This window comes from Thamnophis sirtalis, unplaced genomic scaffold, assembly GCF_051295495.1.
Source record: "Thamnophis sirtalis isolate CommonGarterSnake01/CBP01778 unplaced genomic scaffold, rThaSir2_p1.2 scaffold_16, whole genome shotgun sequence".
In the NCBI taxonomy this organism is placed as follows: Eukaryota; Metazoa; Chordata; class Lepidosauria; order Squamata; family Natricidae; genus Thamnophis; species Thamnophis sirtalis.
This window is the reverse complement of record NW_028261396.1, coordinates 5606818-5624234: the sequence shown is the minus strand read 5'-3', so window position 1 is coordinate 5624234 and position 17417 is coordinate 5606818. Positions and strand designations below refer to the sequence as shown.

Below are 17417 nucleotides of genomic sequence, written 5' to 3'. Positions count from 1 at the left end.
CTCTTTCACTGAACCCCCCATCCCGGCTCCGCTGAGCTCATTTGAAATTCCCTTCATTTAGCCGCAGCGACGAAGCAACACAGAAGCTGTGGCCATTTTCCCAGCATGAATAATTTTCAGAGCATTGGAAATCTGGCCGACAGAGCAATTGGCACCGCAGAAGAGGTTGGCTTCCCATGCAGAATGATAAGGAAGGATTTGTGTGCCTGTGTGTATGTACGTGTGTGTGTGTGTGTCTTTGGGAGAGAGGAAGGGAAGAGCCAGAGGATGCTTGTTGTAATCCTGGCAGATGTGAAACTGGCGCTTGCTGAAGCCCCCCTGAATTTGATTCGGCTTTGGGGTTGCTTTCTCCTATGCGCTGTGTGCCTGTGACAGAAGCAGTGAAACATCGCTCCCACGTGGGGCCAGGTGCCAAGGAAATAGGAAAATCCTGCCATTATATTTTCAAGCACGGTGTCCTTCCTCCTTTGAAGATTTCTGCCTCCATCTGTTTTATCATGCATGTCTGCAGCTTCGCTCACTTTTAAGGTATATATGGAGCACAGAATAAACGTTGATTTTTGCCTCCCTCCCCCTCTGTGCTTGCTCTGCCCCTTAGGACTATGTGCTAGCGGTGGAGACATATCACACCGTCGTGAAATACCACCCAGAGCAGGAGCCTCAGCTGTTGAGTGGGATTGGAAGGATTTTCCTGCAGGTATGTACCTGATTCTGAATCACGCCAGGTGGAAGCCCCGCTGAGCCCCATTACATTAGCATTAACGTAGGAGAGGTTTTTAAAGTGCCCTGATTTTAGATAGTTGGAGGTGTGAATTGTGTCAGTCTGTGAAACAAAAATAACGGCAAAGTATTGCTGAAAGACGTAATGCAGACGGCTGCATCAGTGCCAAGTCAGTCTAGAACAGTGTTTCTCAACCTTGGCAACTTGAAGATGTCCGGGACTTCAACTCCCAGAATTCCCCAGCCAGCAAATGCTTAACCATTCCCCTGGCTCAGCTGATAAGGGAGGAGAGCTTGTGGCTTAGAGGTTAATACAACTGCATAATCCAGTGTTCCTCAACCTTGGCCACTTGAAGATGAGTTTAATTAGGTACAAACCTACATATGCAACTATGACATTAAGACAGTGTTTCTCAACCTTGGCAAGTTGAAGATGTCCGGACTTCAACTCCCAGAATTCCCCAGCCAGCATTCGCTGGCTGGGGAATTCTGGGAGTTGAAGTCCGGACATCTTCAAGTTGCCAAGATTGAGAAACACTGGTCTAGAAGGAAATATGAAGTGAATGTGGTTTGTCCCCCTAACTTCTTGCTTTCCCAGAGTACCTACAACTTAAATGCAACGAGCATTCCGACGGTTATCATTGAATGAAAACGTAATAGTTGACACAACAGACTCTGTAAACTCATTGAATTATCTGCCGAGCATTGTTTTGCAGACCAGCTGCTCCCTATTCAGTAAGAGATGCTGGGTATTTGACAATTTCCACTCTGCTATAAACACACAGATACTGAATGATGAATGGGGTGTAATAAATACTCCACATTTTTTTTATGGAATTCGTGAAAATAACTTTCCATTCCCCAAATTGCAATGCCGGATTCTCCGTAGTGGTCCTTGAGAGAAAGAAAAGGACCCTTTTGCCCTCTTAGCAACGTGCAGCCCCAGCCACATCATCTAATCACCGCAAATGTGTGTAGTTCACGCAGCCAGCCAAATTATTTTTTGCATGAAGAAAGGAAACCCTTAACATTTCTCTCCTTCCTGGCGTAAAACTACAATAACAAGCAAATACTAGCAATAAGTTGCCTGAGGTCCTGTCTCACTTTGCCTGCTTCCATTTTCTGTAATATAGTAAACATTTTTGATAGGAAAAAATTTATTTTTTTGGTTTCCTGTGGCACTGGTGCTTTTAAAAAAAAAAATCAATGCTGCATTTGTCTTCAGCATGAAATCTGTGCTTCTCTTGTTTTCTTCCCGTGTGACTTTAATACCAAAAGAAAATTTCTGTTTTCAGCATAAATAGCAAACACAAGAAGGGATATTTAATTGCCCCTTCTTACATCGGCCGTATTTGGCTTGCTGCTGACAGTTCTACCGAATCAGTCAGTTACAAATGGAGTGACAGTGAATCGTACCATAAACCTCCAAGGGGTTACCCCTGAAATTTAGTCACTTTGTGAAAGATGGAATGGGGCAACCCCTTTTCTTCACAAGTGGAGCAAGAAGGCTCCGAGATATTTTTATAATTTCGCAGTTTCCTCCTTTTTATAACTAAATTGAAGAGCTTAATGTGTTTGATTATTGAAGAATTTAATATTTGGTTCTGAATAATATGTATTAGACAGCTTGTAAAAAAATTCTGGGAAGTGGCTGACAATTAGAAATCAACTCACTCAGAATGCAATAGTAATAAAAGCTGTTAGTTTGTATAGCTGTTATGAAGGGAAACTTTGGAATGAAGCACCGAAGCCCTTGCAAAATAAAAAGGAACTTGGCCTGGCATCAGAATGACACTAATTTAAGTGATGGATACGACCTATGAGAAAGTCTGCTTTGGAGGCTCTTGAGGAGGAAATTCAGGAGGAGGCTGAGGGGTTCCAGGCAGAGGAAAGTTGCCTTTCAAGTGTCTTTCCTGCTCCCAAGCCATGAAGAATGAAATCCGGTTCCACCACAAAACCGCGGAGGACAAAATCGCGCTCGATGAAAGCGCGCATTTGACATCACAGCGCGACGAAAACATCGCGCTGTGATCGAAAAATGTAAAAATAAAACGAAAACCTTACCCTAACCCCCCCAAACCTAACCCTAAACCTAACCCTAAACCTAACCCTTAACCTAACCCTAAATCTAACCCTAAATGTAACCCTTAACCTAACGCTAAACCTAACACTAACCCTTAACCTAACGCTAAACGTAACCCTAACGCTCTAAACCTAACCCTAACCCTTAACCTAACCCTAACCCTAAACCTAACCCTTACCTTTATGTGAATCGGCTTGCTTTAATTTTATTTTTATTTCAATTTTTAATTTTTTTCGTCGCGCTGTGATGACGTCAAATGCACGCTTTCGTCGAGCGCGATTTTGTCCTCCGCGGTTTTGACGGGTCACGTGAAATCCAGCCTCTACACCTCGGTTAGATAGCAAGTGGAGCTAAGGAATCTGTAACATTTGGATCAGGACAATTGCAGGGAGTCAGCCGAAAGAAATGACTCTTTTTAAAAGAAGCAATCTAACCCAGTCTTCTTTTGATTAAAAGAATATTATCATTAGGTGATTCACACTTAAAATAGCCTGTCGCAGGCAGAATATTAAAACATTTATCAAAATCATTCTTGGAAAAACCGCTTGTGTCCCCTTACGTTGCCGAACGGACTTGCAATCCATCAAGTGGAGCAGGCGAGATTCCCTTTAGGACAAGTGTTTCTCAACCTTGGCGGCTTTAAGTCCCCGTGGACGTCAACTCCCAGAATTCCCCAGCCAGCTATGCTGGCTGGGGGATTCTAGGAGTTGACGTCCACGGGACTTAAAGCCGCCAAGGTTGAGAAACACTGCTTTAGGAGGCTGTTCCGAAGAGAGGAGGAGGTGGCTTCCCAATTCCGCTCTTCCTTTACTAAGAGCCATCAGAGGCTGATTTGCCGAGAAAGTTGAGATTCCCAACCTTGGGTACGATGCAAGGAGACTGCCTGATGTCTCCGGGGAACAATCTGTCTGTCCAATTCACAGAACAGTGTTAACTGCCTCTGAAAGGTCTTCCTCAATTCTCGCTCTTATCGGGGGCCTTGGGGAGGGAAGAGAGATTATTGGACATTCTTGAATTAGTGGGTTTTACTGTCAAAGCGGGACCTTTCCCTTCCAATGCAATAGAATCAAGAAACCCATCAGCTTGTTTACATAACCTTGAACAATGGCATTTGAAAAGCCTCTGGCTTTACAAAAGGGCCTGGAATCGTGGCATCACCGAAGCTGCCTCTCCTTGGCCAGGAGACCATCCATGTCTGCGTGAAGTCGGAGAAGCACAAGAAAAGCTGGGAAATTGGGAGGGAGAAGAAATGGTTAGCTGGTTGGCTGGTTAGATTTATATCTTGCCCTTCTAATTTGGTGTCTACTTTGAGTTTTTTTACAAGGAAAGTCAACACTAAAAGTTAAAAGTGTAAATCAAACTAGCATGGAATCAAGTAACTGTTGAAAACCTGGTTTGGGGAAAAAAACTTGTTTTTTATCTATTTTACTAATTTTTCGAGAATGGGGGGGGGGCCCTAGGTGTATCCCCTCAGGGGAACGCGTCCCATAGCTTGGGAGCAAGGGAAGGGAAGACTTTGTGCCAGATAAGAGGTCATGCTAGACCGCAGTGTTTCTCAACCTTAGCAACTTTAAGACCTGAGGACTTCAACTCCCAGAATTCCCCAGAATTCTGGGAGTTGAAGTCCGGACATCTTCAAGTTGCCAAGGTTGAGAAACACTGCATTAGAGCATTGCTACTGTCATGAGGTTGTGATTCGGGTGCCTCACAACCAGCATTAATGATGGTCACAGCATCCCAGCCACATGATCACCAGTTGCACACTTGACTTCACACAGCCAGCTTCCAACAGGCAGAGCCAAAGGGAAGGATGCTGACAGTAAACTCTGAATCGGACATTTAGCGTGGATTTGTTATTGCTGCCTTTTGGCCAGGCATCAAACCTTTTGCAAATGACTTGAGAAGGAACTGATCTTCCCTCTGTCTAGTAGAAAAGGACTCTCGTAACAATCTCAGAACCGCTTTCAGTTCAGACTCATAGTAGTAGTAGTAGTAGTAGTAGTAGTAGTAGTAGTAGTAGTAGTAGTAGTAGTAGTAGTAGTGGTGTGTTCATAAAGGGAGGAATGGATCGGCTTTCAGAGGCCACCGATAAACATTTATATAAAATGCCTGGAATAAGAACTGGAAGGTTGTTTTATCAGCTGTAGGTACTTGAGAGACCGCCTGCTGCCAATTACCTCCCAAAGACCCGTTAGATCGCACAGGGTCGGCCTCCTCCGGGTTCCGTCCACCAGCCAATGCCACCTGGCTACCACCCGGAGGAGAGCCTTCTCTGTGGCAGCTCCGGCCCTTTGGAACGAGCTCCCCGCAGAGATTCGGACCCTCACCTCTCTCCAGGCCTTCCGGAAAGCCGTCAAAACCTGGCTGTGCCGGCAGGCCTGGGGTCGATGAGTTCCCCTCCCCTCTCGACTTGTATGGCTGTGTGACTCTTGTGTATTTTAATTACGTGTATTGTGTTTTTATGTTCCCCTTCCCCCTTTTGAGTTGTTCGCCGCCCTGAGTCCCTCCCGGAGAAGGGCGGCATATAAATAAACTAAATCTGAATCTGAATCTGAACAGGATACTGTCGGTACAGCGTGCCTTACCGGAAATAAAAAGAGGTAAACAGCCATACATCATGACATTTCTGTGTCAGAACAAATTTATTAAAAAAAAAAAATGTGAACAAATTTATCTGAGTTCTGATTCTTTTGAATATTACTGGAATATTTCTAAAGAATTTCTATTTCAGATTTGATATAATTGGAGTGAGCCAAGAGCTAGATGGCTCCGAAACAGTATATTCCATTGCTGCTACCTGCACAATGTCACACTTTGAGAGGGGGGGGAGAGTGTGTGTGTGTGTGTGTGTGTATTAATAATTAACTAAAATCAGTGTTGACCCAAACCACTGATTTTAGCTATGTGTCGATGGGTTAGGATTGGTATTTATATTTGTATAATATAATATACGTATGTCACATTTTTCTCTTCTTTTGCTCCTGGTGTTGCAAGTGATTTATTTATGAAGATCCTACCTATTGATGAGCATTTCTTGTTCTTTGTTAATTAAAGTAACTGTTACTTACCGTTTATGTGCCATCCAGATTGGAGACATTAAAATGGCCGAAAAGTATTTTCAAGACGTTGAAAAAGTGGCTCAGAAATCGGATGGACTGAAGAACCAAATTATAGTTTTAATGAACAGGTGGGAGACATAAATGCCAAATTAATCTCAGACATGATTTTGCAAAGAATGCACTGTGAACATTAAGAGGCCCCAGAGCAGTGTTTCTCAACCTTGGCAACTTAAAGATGTCCGGACGTCAACTCCCAGAATTCCCCAGCCAGCGAATGCTGGCTGGGGAATTCTGGGAGTTGACGTCCGGACATCTTCAAGTTGCCAAGGTTGAGAAACACTGCCCTAGAGAATACCCCTTTCTCTTCGTTTATCTTTTATGTAACCTCAGCTGCCAGAAAAAAAGAAACTGATTGGCACCTGCCAGCCTATGAGATTTGTATGACATAGTGTAACCCTGAACAAAAAACTTATTACAAGTTTTCTTCCTTGACCACTATATATATAATCTAAAAATCTAATAGATACCTTTCACCCTGGCTTCGCTGATAACGGATAAGAGCCTGTGGCCTAATGGCTAAGAAGTCTGCCTAGTATGTAATATAGCCCAGGTTCGAATCCCAGTAAGGGTATGGCTAGCTGATGAGAGCTAAATAGCTTGAAATAGATCTATACTAGTCTCCCTTTATTTATTTATCAGCACAAATAAAAAAACACAAATATAACAAAGGCAACAGTAAAAAATATTGGGTTTCTGTTGTGATGGACTCTTGTGACGAGCCGATTGACAGATGATGGAAGCAGTTAGCTTCCTCCCATAATTGGGGCTTACCAGGGGTTGTAAAAGTCTAATATATGTATGTATGTGTATGTGTGTGTGTATGTATGTATGTATATATATATATATATATATATATATATATATATATATATATATATATATATATATATATATATATATATATATATATATATATATATATATATATATATATATATATATATATATATAACATAACATAACATAACATAACATAACATAACATAACATAACATATAAATAAAGGGAGACTAGTATAGATCTATTTCAAGCTATTTAGCTCTCATCGGCTAGATATATATATATATATGTGTGTGTGTGTGTCTGTGTGTGTGTATGTATGTATGTTATATGTTATATTTGTGCTGATAAATAAAATAAATAAAATAAAGGGAGACTAGTATAGATCTATTTCAAGCTATTTAGCTCTCATCAGCTAGCCATACCCTTGCTGGGAATCGAACCTATTTGGGCATACCAGGGGTTGTGACTTTATATATATATATATATATATGCATGCTTTGTTCTAGCAACTTTCACATGCAAATGTATTCCTATATCAGCTTTACAGATTAATACTGCAATGCAGACTTACCCATAATTACTAAGAAGAACCATTTAACTCAGTGAAACGTTGAATGTATTGGATCTAGAACTGTGCTCAGCAAAATGTCATACATACTAGAGGAAGAGGCCTTCCTCACTCCGAGTCCCCTCTCCCTTCTGTTCCTAGTTTCTCAAAAGTTGTACAGCATTATTGGGAGCACTTCCAAAAAGTAAGGGTTCTTGCACTCGGAATGCAACTTCAAAGAAACTACTTAAAATCACTAACCATTGGAAACTTCCATGGATCCCCTTTTTGTCTCTGAACAAAAGAAATAGTTATTGAAGTGTACTCATTTAATGTTTTAAGTGCTTATCTAAAATTGTGAAGACCACATACGTATTGGCAAAAAATATACAGAAAACAGAGTCTGCTGAAGAATTCCCGTAAGTTGGAACTTAATGCTATACTTCTGTTCGCCTCTTCATAATCTATGAATTAGCTACTCATGCTGCATTGTTTAATCTGGAATCTAAATTATAATTTAGACCCAAGATTAATTTAGGAAGATCAACTGAGAGAACATCCATATCTATGAAAAGAAAAGAATGTAGTTTCCTTTTATAACGGAGTCATTTTTGAAAGAATACATACATTATCTCCTTCTTACTCTTGTGTTTTAGAGCATTTCTCCATCTTGGTCAGAATCGCTTTTCAGACGCTTACATATATTTCACAGAAATTTTGAAGATTGATCCATCGAATTCTGTGGTAAGAAATCTTAAATGTTAAATAAATATCCATGGCTCATAAGCTTTAAAAGTAAATTGTCCTTTTGTGCTTGATTTATAACATTGTATGGATATCAGGTAGACTTTGACCAACTACCATAATGGAGGCTGCCATGAGTCCCAATAGCCGTTAAGTGAAGCGCCCATGCGGATCGCCTTACTTACGATGCTCCATCCCTGTTCTTCCTGATGTGGTTGTTAAGTGAAGCTTGGGGTGCCTAAAGCAGGCCTTGGGAGACTTGGAATAAGTTCTGTCCCAGGTCTCTCAAGGCCTCTCCCATCCCCTGAGGTACTAGAGAGCCGAGGTGGCGCAGTGGTTAGGGTGCAGTACTGCAGGCCACTTCAGCTGACTGTTATCTGCAGTTCGGCGGTTCTAATCTCACCAGCTCAAGGTCGACTCAGCCTTCCATCCTTCCGAGGTGGGTGAAATGAGGACCCAGACTGTGGGGGCAAAATGCTGACTCTGTAAACCGCTTAGAGAGGGCTGAAAGCCCTATGAAGCGGTATATAAATCTAACTGCTATTGCTACACCATGCTCCAGTTCCCATTCCTCTGGCCGCATTGAATTATAGATTCTCAAAACATGGTTGTCACTTCCAGAATTGTGCCATGCGGCCCAGCCATGGAACCGCTTGGCGTGCTTCTCTAACACAAGCACCAGAACACTGCAGAATGCTGTGAAGCTTGTGTTGGGGAAGGAAAGCGAGCCTCCCTGTTGCTGGACGGTGTGGTATGGTCCTGCCTGAACATAGCTGAAATTTTCAGGGAAGCCACTTTAAATTGTGTGGCTGCTCAGAGAATGGCAAACCCTTTCAGAATCAGGCCACACAGTCTCCCAATTGAGCAGCTTGATCTTCTTCCCTAACCCAAGCTCCAGAGAGCTTTTAAATGAGATTGGGATTGAGGTTTGTTTTATTTATATGCCGCCCTATTCCCTACAGGGACTCAGGGCGGCGAACAACTCAAACGGGAAAGGGAACACATAAATACAAGACAATCAGTTAAGATAGCCAACAACCACACCTGTCGAGAGGGGAAGGGAGCTAGCTCATCAACCCCAGGCCTGCCGACACAGCCAGGTTTTAATGGCTATGGGTCTAATGGATTATTTTGGCGGGGGAGAGAGGGTGTGCAGCATGATGGAGTGTGGACCATGCTTAAGGCCTGCAGGTAATTTGTGTGGGAGATGGCGGGAAGATAAGTAGAGAGGACAAGGCAGTAGATGCAGCATCCTTGAAGAGCCGAGGTGGCGCAGTGGTTAAATGCAGCACTGCAGGCTACTTCAGCTGACTGCAGTTCGGCTGTTCAAATCTCACCGGCTCAGGGTTGACTCAGCCTTCCATCCTTCCGAGGTGGGTGAAATGAGGACCCGGATTGTTGTTGGGGGCGATATGCTGACTCTGTAAACCGCTTAGAGAGGGCTGAAAGCCCCATGAAGCGGTATATAAGTCTAACTGCTATTCCTATTGCTCCTTGCAGTTGGCTATAAGGACAAAAGGCACTGCAGCTGCCATAACCTTGGGACCACATCACATGCAGCATTTAGGGGGGTCTGCCTTAACTTTGAACAGTCACTGGTTGTAAGTTGAGAATTGTATACATTGAGGTAAAAAGTATCAGTACTTAGCACAATCAGAATTTGTTTAGTGAACTTCACTAGAATGATGCAAATCTGGAACCCTCCATATGGATTGAAATATAAACTCCCAGAATCCTCAGCTAGTCAGCGGAGTTGGACATCCAGTTGGGGAACCAGTTTAAATGGAGATGTTGCTCATATCCGTCTTGAGCTCTGAAAACAGGCCCTCTTCTAACGGTTGGAACTCTAGCAACAAAGGAAGCATCCAGGTCCCTTCTCAAAATCAAGAAAAAAGTATTTTAAAGTGTGCTGCATTTTCTCTAGCGTGGTTCTTTTGGATTTCACAAAGAGATATAATATACCTATTTTCCCTAGGCTAACAACAATGCTGCTGTTTGTCGTCTTTACCTGGGAAGGCTGAAGGATTCCCTCCATCAGCTGGAAGGGATGGTTCAGCAGGACCCTAAACACTACCTCCACGAGAGCGTTCTCTTCAATTTGACAACCATGTACGAACTTGAGTCTTCTCGCAGCATGCAAAAGAAACAGGCTCTCCTTGAAGCTGTGGCTGTCAAAGAGGGTGACAGCTTCAACACGCAATGCCTCAAGTTAGGATAAGACCATCCATTTCTTTTTTTTTGCAAAAGCTCATTTAAGAAGCTCTACATACCTCGGCTAATCTGTAAATGTTCCTCCAGCAAGTGCAATAAAAAAAGCGCTTTAATTATGAAAATATGGTAAAATTATGAATGCATGGTAGAAATTGTTGTAATGTAGGAATGTATACATTGGTCTCTATATCACCCATAGGATTTCGTGTTAATCTACCCTCAAATTCATCCCTGACGTTAACTGCCAGTTTACAGTGTATGTCATCAAAATTATTCCGATGGGCTTTTTTTCCTGTTAACGGTGACCTATATAAGCTAATTTGTCCCAATGACTTTTGTTCTAGACATTCAGGATGTAGTGATTGTGTGTATGGAATTGGAGGACAATGGGATGGGTGATGGACGGAAAAGGTTTTAATAAAGTAGGAAATTATAAAGACAGGCTCCAGTCTAGGGGTCTTTTTTTTGGGGGGGGGTGTTCTCTAAAGCAGTGTACCCACTCGACCCCCACAAACTGTCCCAAATTGTTTTGAAGAGAATTATGGGGCACATCCTCCTTCACCTGTTTCAACCAGGCCTGCTCAGTATGGAAAACTGCCATTTTGCCCTGTAACTTTACCCAATTAAGCAAGAAAGTATGCCTGAATATTAATACTAGCTTTTATGACCAAAATGCATCAGGATTTACCCAAGCATATCAGAATGGAGGGCCGGATTGTATTCGTGGCAGAACAGAGTCGTCTAAAGAAAGAATCTCTTCATAATTCACTCATTAATCTTTCCTCCAAATTCTTCCCTTAAAGATAAGGAATTCCCGTCCAATGAATAAACATCATTTGCAAGCAAAAATAATTTTATCTCTGAACATGCCCTCCTAGGCCCCCCACTTGCCCCCCGAAATCAGCACTGAAGATTGTTCCAGGACAAATTAGGAAACACACAGAGGGGGGGGGAGAAGAATGCATTGTGTTGGGTGAGCAAAAGCCTGTTCATTTCGACTGAGATGTGGGCCATTGATTTATTACCAAATAAGCTCACGAAGCTAATTATTCGAAGGTAAGGATAGCTTGTTCAGATGAAATAGGTAGATTAAAACTGGATTAACGTGTCACATCCAGTCGTAGCTTTCCCCGATTATGATTTGCTGAGTAACGGAGGCCCACATTACTCTGGGTTTACAAATCAGTACCTGGCATATCATAAGCTTCTGTTTTCATTTGTTTTATTAGCCCCCTGGGATTACTTTTATGTAATACAAATGGCTGCATGCATTTTTCAAATATATAAATACAACTACAACACCCTAAGGGGAAAAAAACAAGACCAATCACATTTAGGCCACGGGCAACGTGATTCATCACAGGACTTCATTGCAAGAAAATAAGGTGAAGGGCAGGATGCTTTCCCTTGAGAAGACCCCAATGGTGTTGTTGAAAGAAATGTCCTTCTGGGTTCGGCTCAACAAAGAAGATGCACCATCGCTAATTAGTGATTTATTCAATAAACCATGATTAAGCATGAATGTAAAGTACAAACCCAGATAATTAAATCTTGGGGTGTGTGTGTGAAAGAGAGAAGGAAGGAAGGAAGGAAGGAAGGATGGATGGATGGATGGATGGATGGATGGATGGATGGATGGATGGATAGATAGATGGAGGCAGAGAAAAAGATGATAGAGATTAGATAGATAGACAGAGAGAGATTTCATTTCATTTATTGAATTTCTAGGCCGCCCAATCCCGGAGGACTCTGGGCGGCTTACAGAAATGAAAAATATGAAAAAAAAGGATTAAAACAATAAGATACAACAAAATTAAGAAGCACAACATGCACCCAATCAAAGGGGGGGCTGGACCTCAATCAAGAGGTCAACAGCCCCAGACAGACAGAGACACAGACAGACAGACAATGATGGATTGGATAGATGGATAAATTATATAGATTGTAGAGATGGATGGATAAGTTAATCAGGGATGGCTATCCTCTTCGGTTCGGAGTGCCCAAACTGAAACACACGTGTGCATGCATGTGTATGCAGGCGTGCCAGTGCGCCGGAAACCTGAAGACCAGCTGGCCAGTGTTCACACGTGTGCCAGCCAGCTGTTCTTTGGGTTTTCAGCATGCACGCCCGCCAGCTGGTCTTCACACGTGCCAGAGCCCCCAGACCCAAAGACCACCTGGCTGGTGTGCACACGCCTGTTTTTGGCCCTTTTTAGACCATTTTCCAGGCCATTTTGGGGCTGGTTTCAGGGCTGGTTTTGGCCCGAAAAACAGACTGTTTTTTGGCCATTTTTGAGACCATTTTCAGGCCATTTTCCAGCACCCTTGAAGACCAGCTGATGATGGCGCGCGTGCAGAGAGAGGGCTCTGTATGCCACCTCTGGCACACATGCCATAGGTTCGCCATTGATGGGGCTAGATGGATGGATGGATTGGACAGACAGATGACAGATGCTGGTATTTCAAAGCGCTTGAACCTGGCTCTTCAGCCAGCTTTTGGAGAGAACGGCTGATGCTTTCTTTCCGTTTGCTTCTAGGTTTATTCTTTGCCATCATTGTTCTTTTGTGCCCTTTTTGTGGTTTTGAATTGTTTCTTTTTCGTTTTTAAATGTTTTAATTGTAAACTGCCGAGAAGTTGGATGGCATATATATTTAATAAATTATTATCATCCTAGATTTCTGATGTAGTTCATGCTACACTAAACTTCAATTTGTCTGGTTTGTTGCAGTAAATTAGATAGTTAATGCATTTATTTTCAACCATAGGCTTTAATAAAAACCCGTATAAAATTACAACACTCCTTACTGGCTCAATTCATACCCCTACAATTAATAGAAGTCATCTGTCAACGTCGTCTTCCTTGCCATCACTGCAAGCAAAGCAACTTGCTTTATTACGCACTGGTCAGTAAGAAATGGATTTCAATAAACTACGATTAGCTGGGTTCACATAATAGGCTGTGCTGTAAACCATGATTTTAAGAACTTAATGGCTAGAGCCACACTGCACTCCAAATCCAAGCAACACAAATCACATTACGCCTTAATGCGATGTGCAAACTCAGTTCCTGATTCTTGTATAAGTCACTTCACAATTATGTAGAATTCTGTGGTTCTTAAGCCAAGAGTTTCTTTTTTAAGCTCTTCCTTTTCGAAGTTGAAGCATTCAGGTGCTGTAGGGAGATTTGGTAAGGACAGGGAATAGGAGACAGAATTGGCAGAGTTTGGACTCCAAGTTCCATCAGGCTCAGCTAATCTGGTGACTACTGGCATGAAATGGTGGGGGATATAACCAAAATATCAAATATATCAGCTTGTCTGTTCCATATGGTTCTTTTTAATCCTCTAGAGCAGTGTTTCTCAACCTTGGCAACTTGAAGATGTCCGGACTTCAACTCCCAGAATTCCCCAGCCAGCATTCGCTGGCTGGGGAATTCTGGGAGTTGAAGTCCGGACATCTTCAAGTTGCCAAGGTTGAGAAATACTGTGATACCAGCTTGCCTACAAATAGTTAATGATCACTAGTGTGAAGTGGAAGCCAAGGTATTCCTGGGTCACAATTCTACCATTACAATAAGAAAAAATGTGCTATTATCACATATTTGAAACTTTTGCTCAGATACAAGGCACAAAAACATCTTGCCTAGTTTAATGGGATCAGAACCAGAAGACTCAGTCAATGGTGGGAATTGACACCATCTGTTCTTTGATGCACAACAGATGTATATATGCAATAAAGGTTAAATAGTTCAGGTGTTACAGCAGAACAGTACAGCAGCAATAACAAATCAATATAAGTCTAATTTAAAATATACGTTCATAAACTAAATAATAAAATATGCATTCGCTGGCTGGGGAATTCTGGGAGTTGAAGTCCGGACATCTTCAAGTTGCCAAGGTTGAGAAACACTGAACTAGACAGTTTTATAATTTATATAGGAATGTCAAGGGAAACACCCAACTCCCAAATACTTCTCTTGACTCTCCATCATTTGAATTTCAACCCGTCAGGCAACTGTTCCTGTACAACCCCAAGACTCGGGATGAGCAGAGAAGGGCAGCAGTGGCAAATGTCCATGAAAGAGTCTCTGATTTCCATCCAGAGCACCAGGGTTTGAGGCTGCGTTTTGCTCTCAGGAAAAATTTAAAAAAAGGATTTCTGCCTCGAAATCTCTGCCTGACAGCCAAGAGAGGATTTCTGTCGGACCAGACAGCGTGTGCCAAGGGCTGGAACAGCAGGAACTTAACAGATGGGCTTCACAGACAACTGGCACCACACCACCGCTCCATGCCCTAGTAGGCACCAGCCCTTTCCGTGGATGCTAAATTTTTAATTCTGAAATTTAAAAGAACAAGCGAATGTCCTGGGGGTTTCAAGCTGCTTCTTGATTGAGAGCGGGCAGACGCAGCGGCTGTCAAGCCAAAGTAAACAGCGCCTCTTGGCTTGCCTAATTAAGAGCACCAATCTTTACCTCTTCAAACCAGTCAGCAGTCTCAAATTTCCCAAGGTCTTCAAGTGCTCTTCTGATTTTTTAGAGGGCTATTCATCATGGCCAGCCTTTTTTTTCTTCCCTTCCCACGAAGCAAGCAAAATGGGAGAATAGAAAAAAACATATGGATGGAGGCTCAGGAACAATGAAACAGCCCACACTCGTGATGTGTGACGGCAGAAGGACAGGACTTGAGTGCAGTCCTGTCCTCTGGATTTTTTTTCGGTCAGCCAGCTGTTTTTTTGCTTTTGGAAAGCTTCTGCTGTCCACGATCTTGCATCTTTCACACGGTTGTGTGAGAGGTAAAAATTCACCAAGTAAAACATTCCCCAGCACGAATTCTGCTGTTTTGAGCCTTTTAGTTCTGTTGTAATCTCCGTGGAGAACTATGGTTCAATTAAGAGCATGACAGATACAGTAAATAAAATGTAAAAGGATTTTGTTTTAAAATAAATTACTGGATGTTTGTTTAGACTCATACACGGTATTTTAAGGTGCCTCATTAACCCACAAAGGCCACAGTTAGAGACCTGGAATGGAGGTGCTGCAAATCCAACAAAACATCGGCCTCTTTTTCAAGGGGAAACAAGTTCCTTCTCTGATTGCCGTGGAAATCAAGGCCGGCTCATTCCAGGGAAGAGGACACCATCATTTGCAACATTTAAATGAGGCCTGGCTTGCTCCTGATTGCAGAGTAGACACATTTTTCCTTTTTATGCCATAGCTTTTATGCAATATCTCAACAGACAGGGCTTTTGGTAGGAGTTTCCATGCAATTGGGCTGTAAATTAAGTACAACGGGTGCTGGATTTCTGGGATCTGTGCTGTAAAACACCACTAGGTGGCAGTAAAGTAATAATATAAGTAACTCTTAGCTTTTTGCTGCCATCTACTGGGTATCTTCAGTTTTATACTCCTATTCCAGCCATTTCAGATGTCATTCTTTACCAAGGTCAGGAATTCCCAATGTAAAACCCTAGCATTTTTGCTAGACTGAGACAAATTCCTCAAGTCAGGGCTCTTCCATAAAAGCAAAGAATATCGGAACCTTTTAAAGCACATACATAATAGCAGGAAAAGAGATGGTTGCTTTAAGTCCCATCTGATTTTGAAGGAGCTGCAGTAATATATTTGGTAATATATTTGTGCTCTTTTTTTAGAATCAAATACTGTGTTTTACACACCTAACAGACATGGAACTAATGGAACACACCTTAAAAGGCAGGTAAGCAGAAACAAAGCTCCCATTTGTTGCCCTGCACCAATGATTCACTCATCTGTATGGTTACTTCTGCATTTTCTCATTTAGTTCAGCAGCACCTCTCTGTCCACGGAGATGTATTGACTTTTAGAAACTACTGCAATAGGGAGAGTGAGGAGAATCTAAATCAGGGATTAGTAGAACTGGGCAATTAATGAAAGCATCAATAGGAAAATAAGTACCGTATATACTCGAGTATAGGCCGACCCGAATATAAGCCAAGGCACCCAATTTTACCACAAAAAACTGGAAAAGTTATTGACTCGAGTATAAGCCTAGGGTGGGAAATGCAGCAGCTACCGGTAAATTTCAAAAATAAAAATAGATACCAATAATGTTTTTGAATATTTATTTCAAAGAAAAACAGTAAACTAGCGGTGTATTCAATGAAATACTTCACTCACCTCATGATGCTGATGTCCCGCTGTGATGCTGATGTCCCGCCTCCTATGACACACGGCACAGTGATTCCTATCATTGGATCACTGTACCAGAGGAGGTGGGACATCGCTATGTGGCTGCTTGCCATAACAAGGAGGAGATGGGACATCGTTGCAGAGCGGCAGGAGGGGGAGGAAGGGGAATCGTAAGACAGCCCTGCATTACATTAGAACGTGAGGAGGGGGGATGGTGCGGTGCGCGCTGCGCGGCAAACTGACACAGAGGGAGGGGAAACTCAGGGGCGCTGGGCCATTCACGAGCGTCACCCAGCGGCATGGCCCCGCCCCTTTTTCTCCTCCATTTCGGGCAAATTTTTCACTGACTCGAGTATAAGCCGAGGCGGCTTTTTTCAGCCCAAAAAGTGGGCTGAAAAACTAGGCTTATACTCGAGTATATACAGTATCTGCATTTCAGTAGGCTTACAGGAAAGAGGCCGAGATCATTTGAAAATTAAAATACTGTTGATTTTCTGTATTCCTTGGTTATATTCGCACAATTCAGAACTGCAAAATAACGGCATTTCAGCCTACCGTATTTTTCGGAGTATAAGACGCACCAAGTTTTTGAAGAGGCAAATAAAAAAGTTTTTGCACTCTGCAGGCCTCCCAAAAAGGCCCGTTTTTCACAAAAATGGGCCTGTTTTCTGTCAAAAAAAAAGGGCATCCATAGCCTTTAGGAGGCTTATAGAGTGCTCCTGGGGGCTGGGGGGGGACAAAAACAAGCTAAAAAAACAGCCCATTTTTCACTTATTTGTGCCCTCCCAGCCCCCAGGAGCATTCTGCAAGGCTCCTAAAGGCTATGCGTGGCCATTTTTGCAAAGGGGGCGGAGTTTTGGGCAGCCAAAAATGCTGTATTCAGTGTATAAGACGCACGCAGATTTTCACCCTCTTTTTTGAGGGAAAAAGCTGCGTCTTATACTCTGAAAAATACGGTAAGCTAATCCAACCTGTATAGTTCAGCACGTTGTATAGAGTTGCCTTGATGAGATAGGCATAAATTTCTAATAACAAAACAAATC

General features: G+C 42.5%; 1 protein-coding gene across 1 annotated transcript in view; it reads left to right on the top strand.

Moving 5' to 3' along the window:
* The window catches only part of TRAPPC12 (trafficking protein particle complex subunit 12), a 77698-nt gene extending 67050 nt beyond the window's left edge, over nucleotides 1-10648 (top strand). The window contains exons 11-14 of the mRNA XM_087702751.1: nucleotides 599-697; nucleotides 5890-5990; nucleotides 7909-7996; nucleotides 9972-10648. Coding sequence (XP_087558877.1) covers nucleotides 599-697; nucleotides 5890-5990; nucleotides 7909-7996; nucleotides 9972-10214 — 531 coding nt within the window. The 3' untranslated portion in view covers nucleotides 10215-10648. The remainder of the gene's footprint in view (nucleotides 1-598; nucleotides 698-5889; nucleotides 5991-7908; nucleotides 7997-9971) is intronic.
* Nucleotides 10649-17417: the final 6769 nt, after the last annotated feature.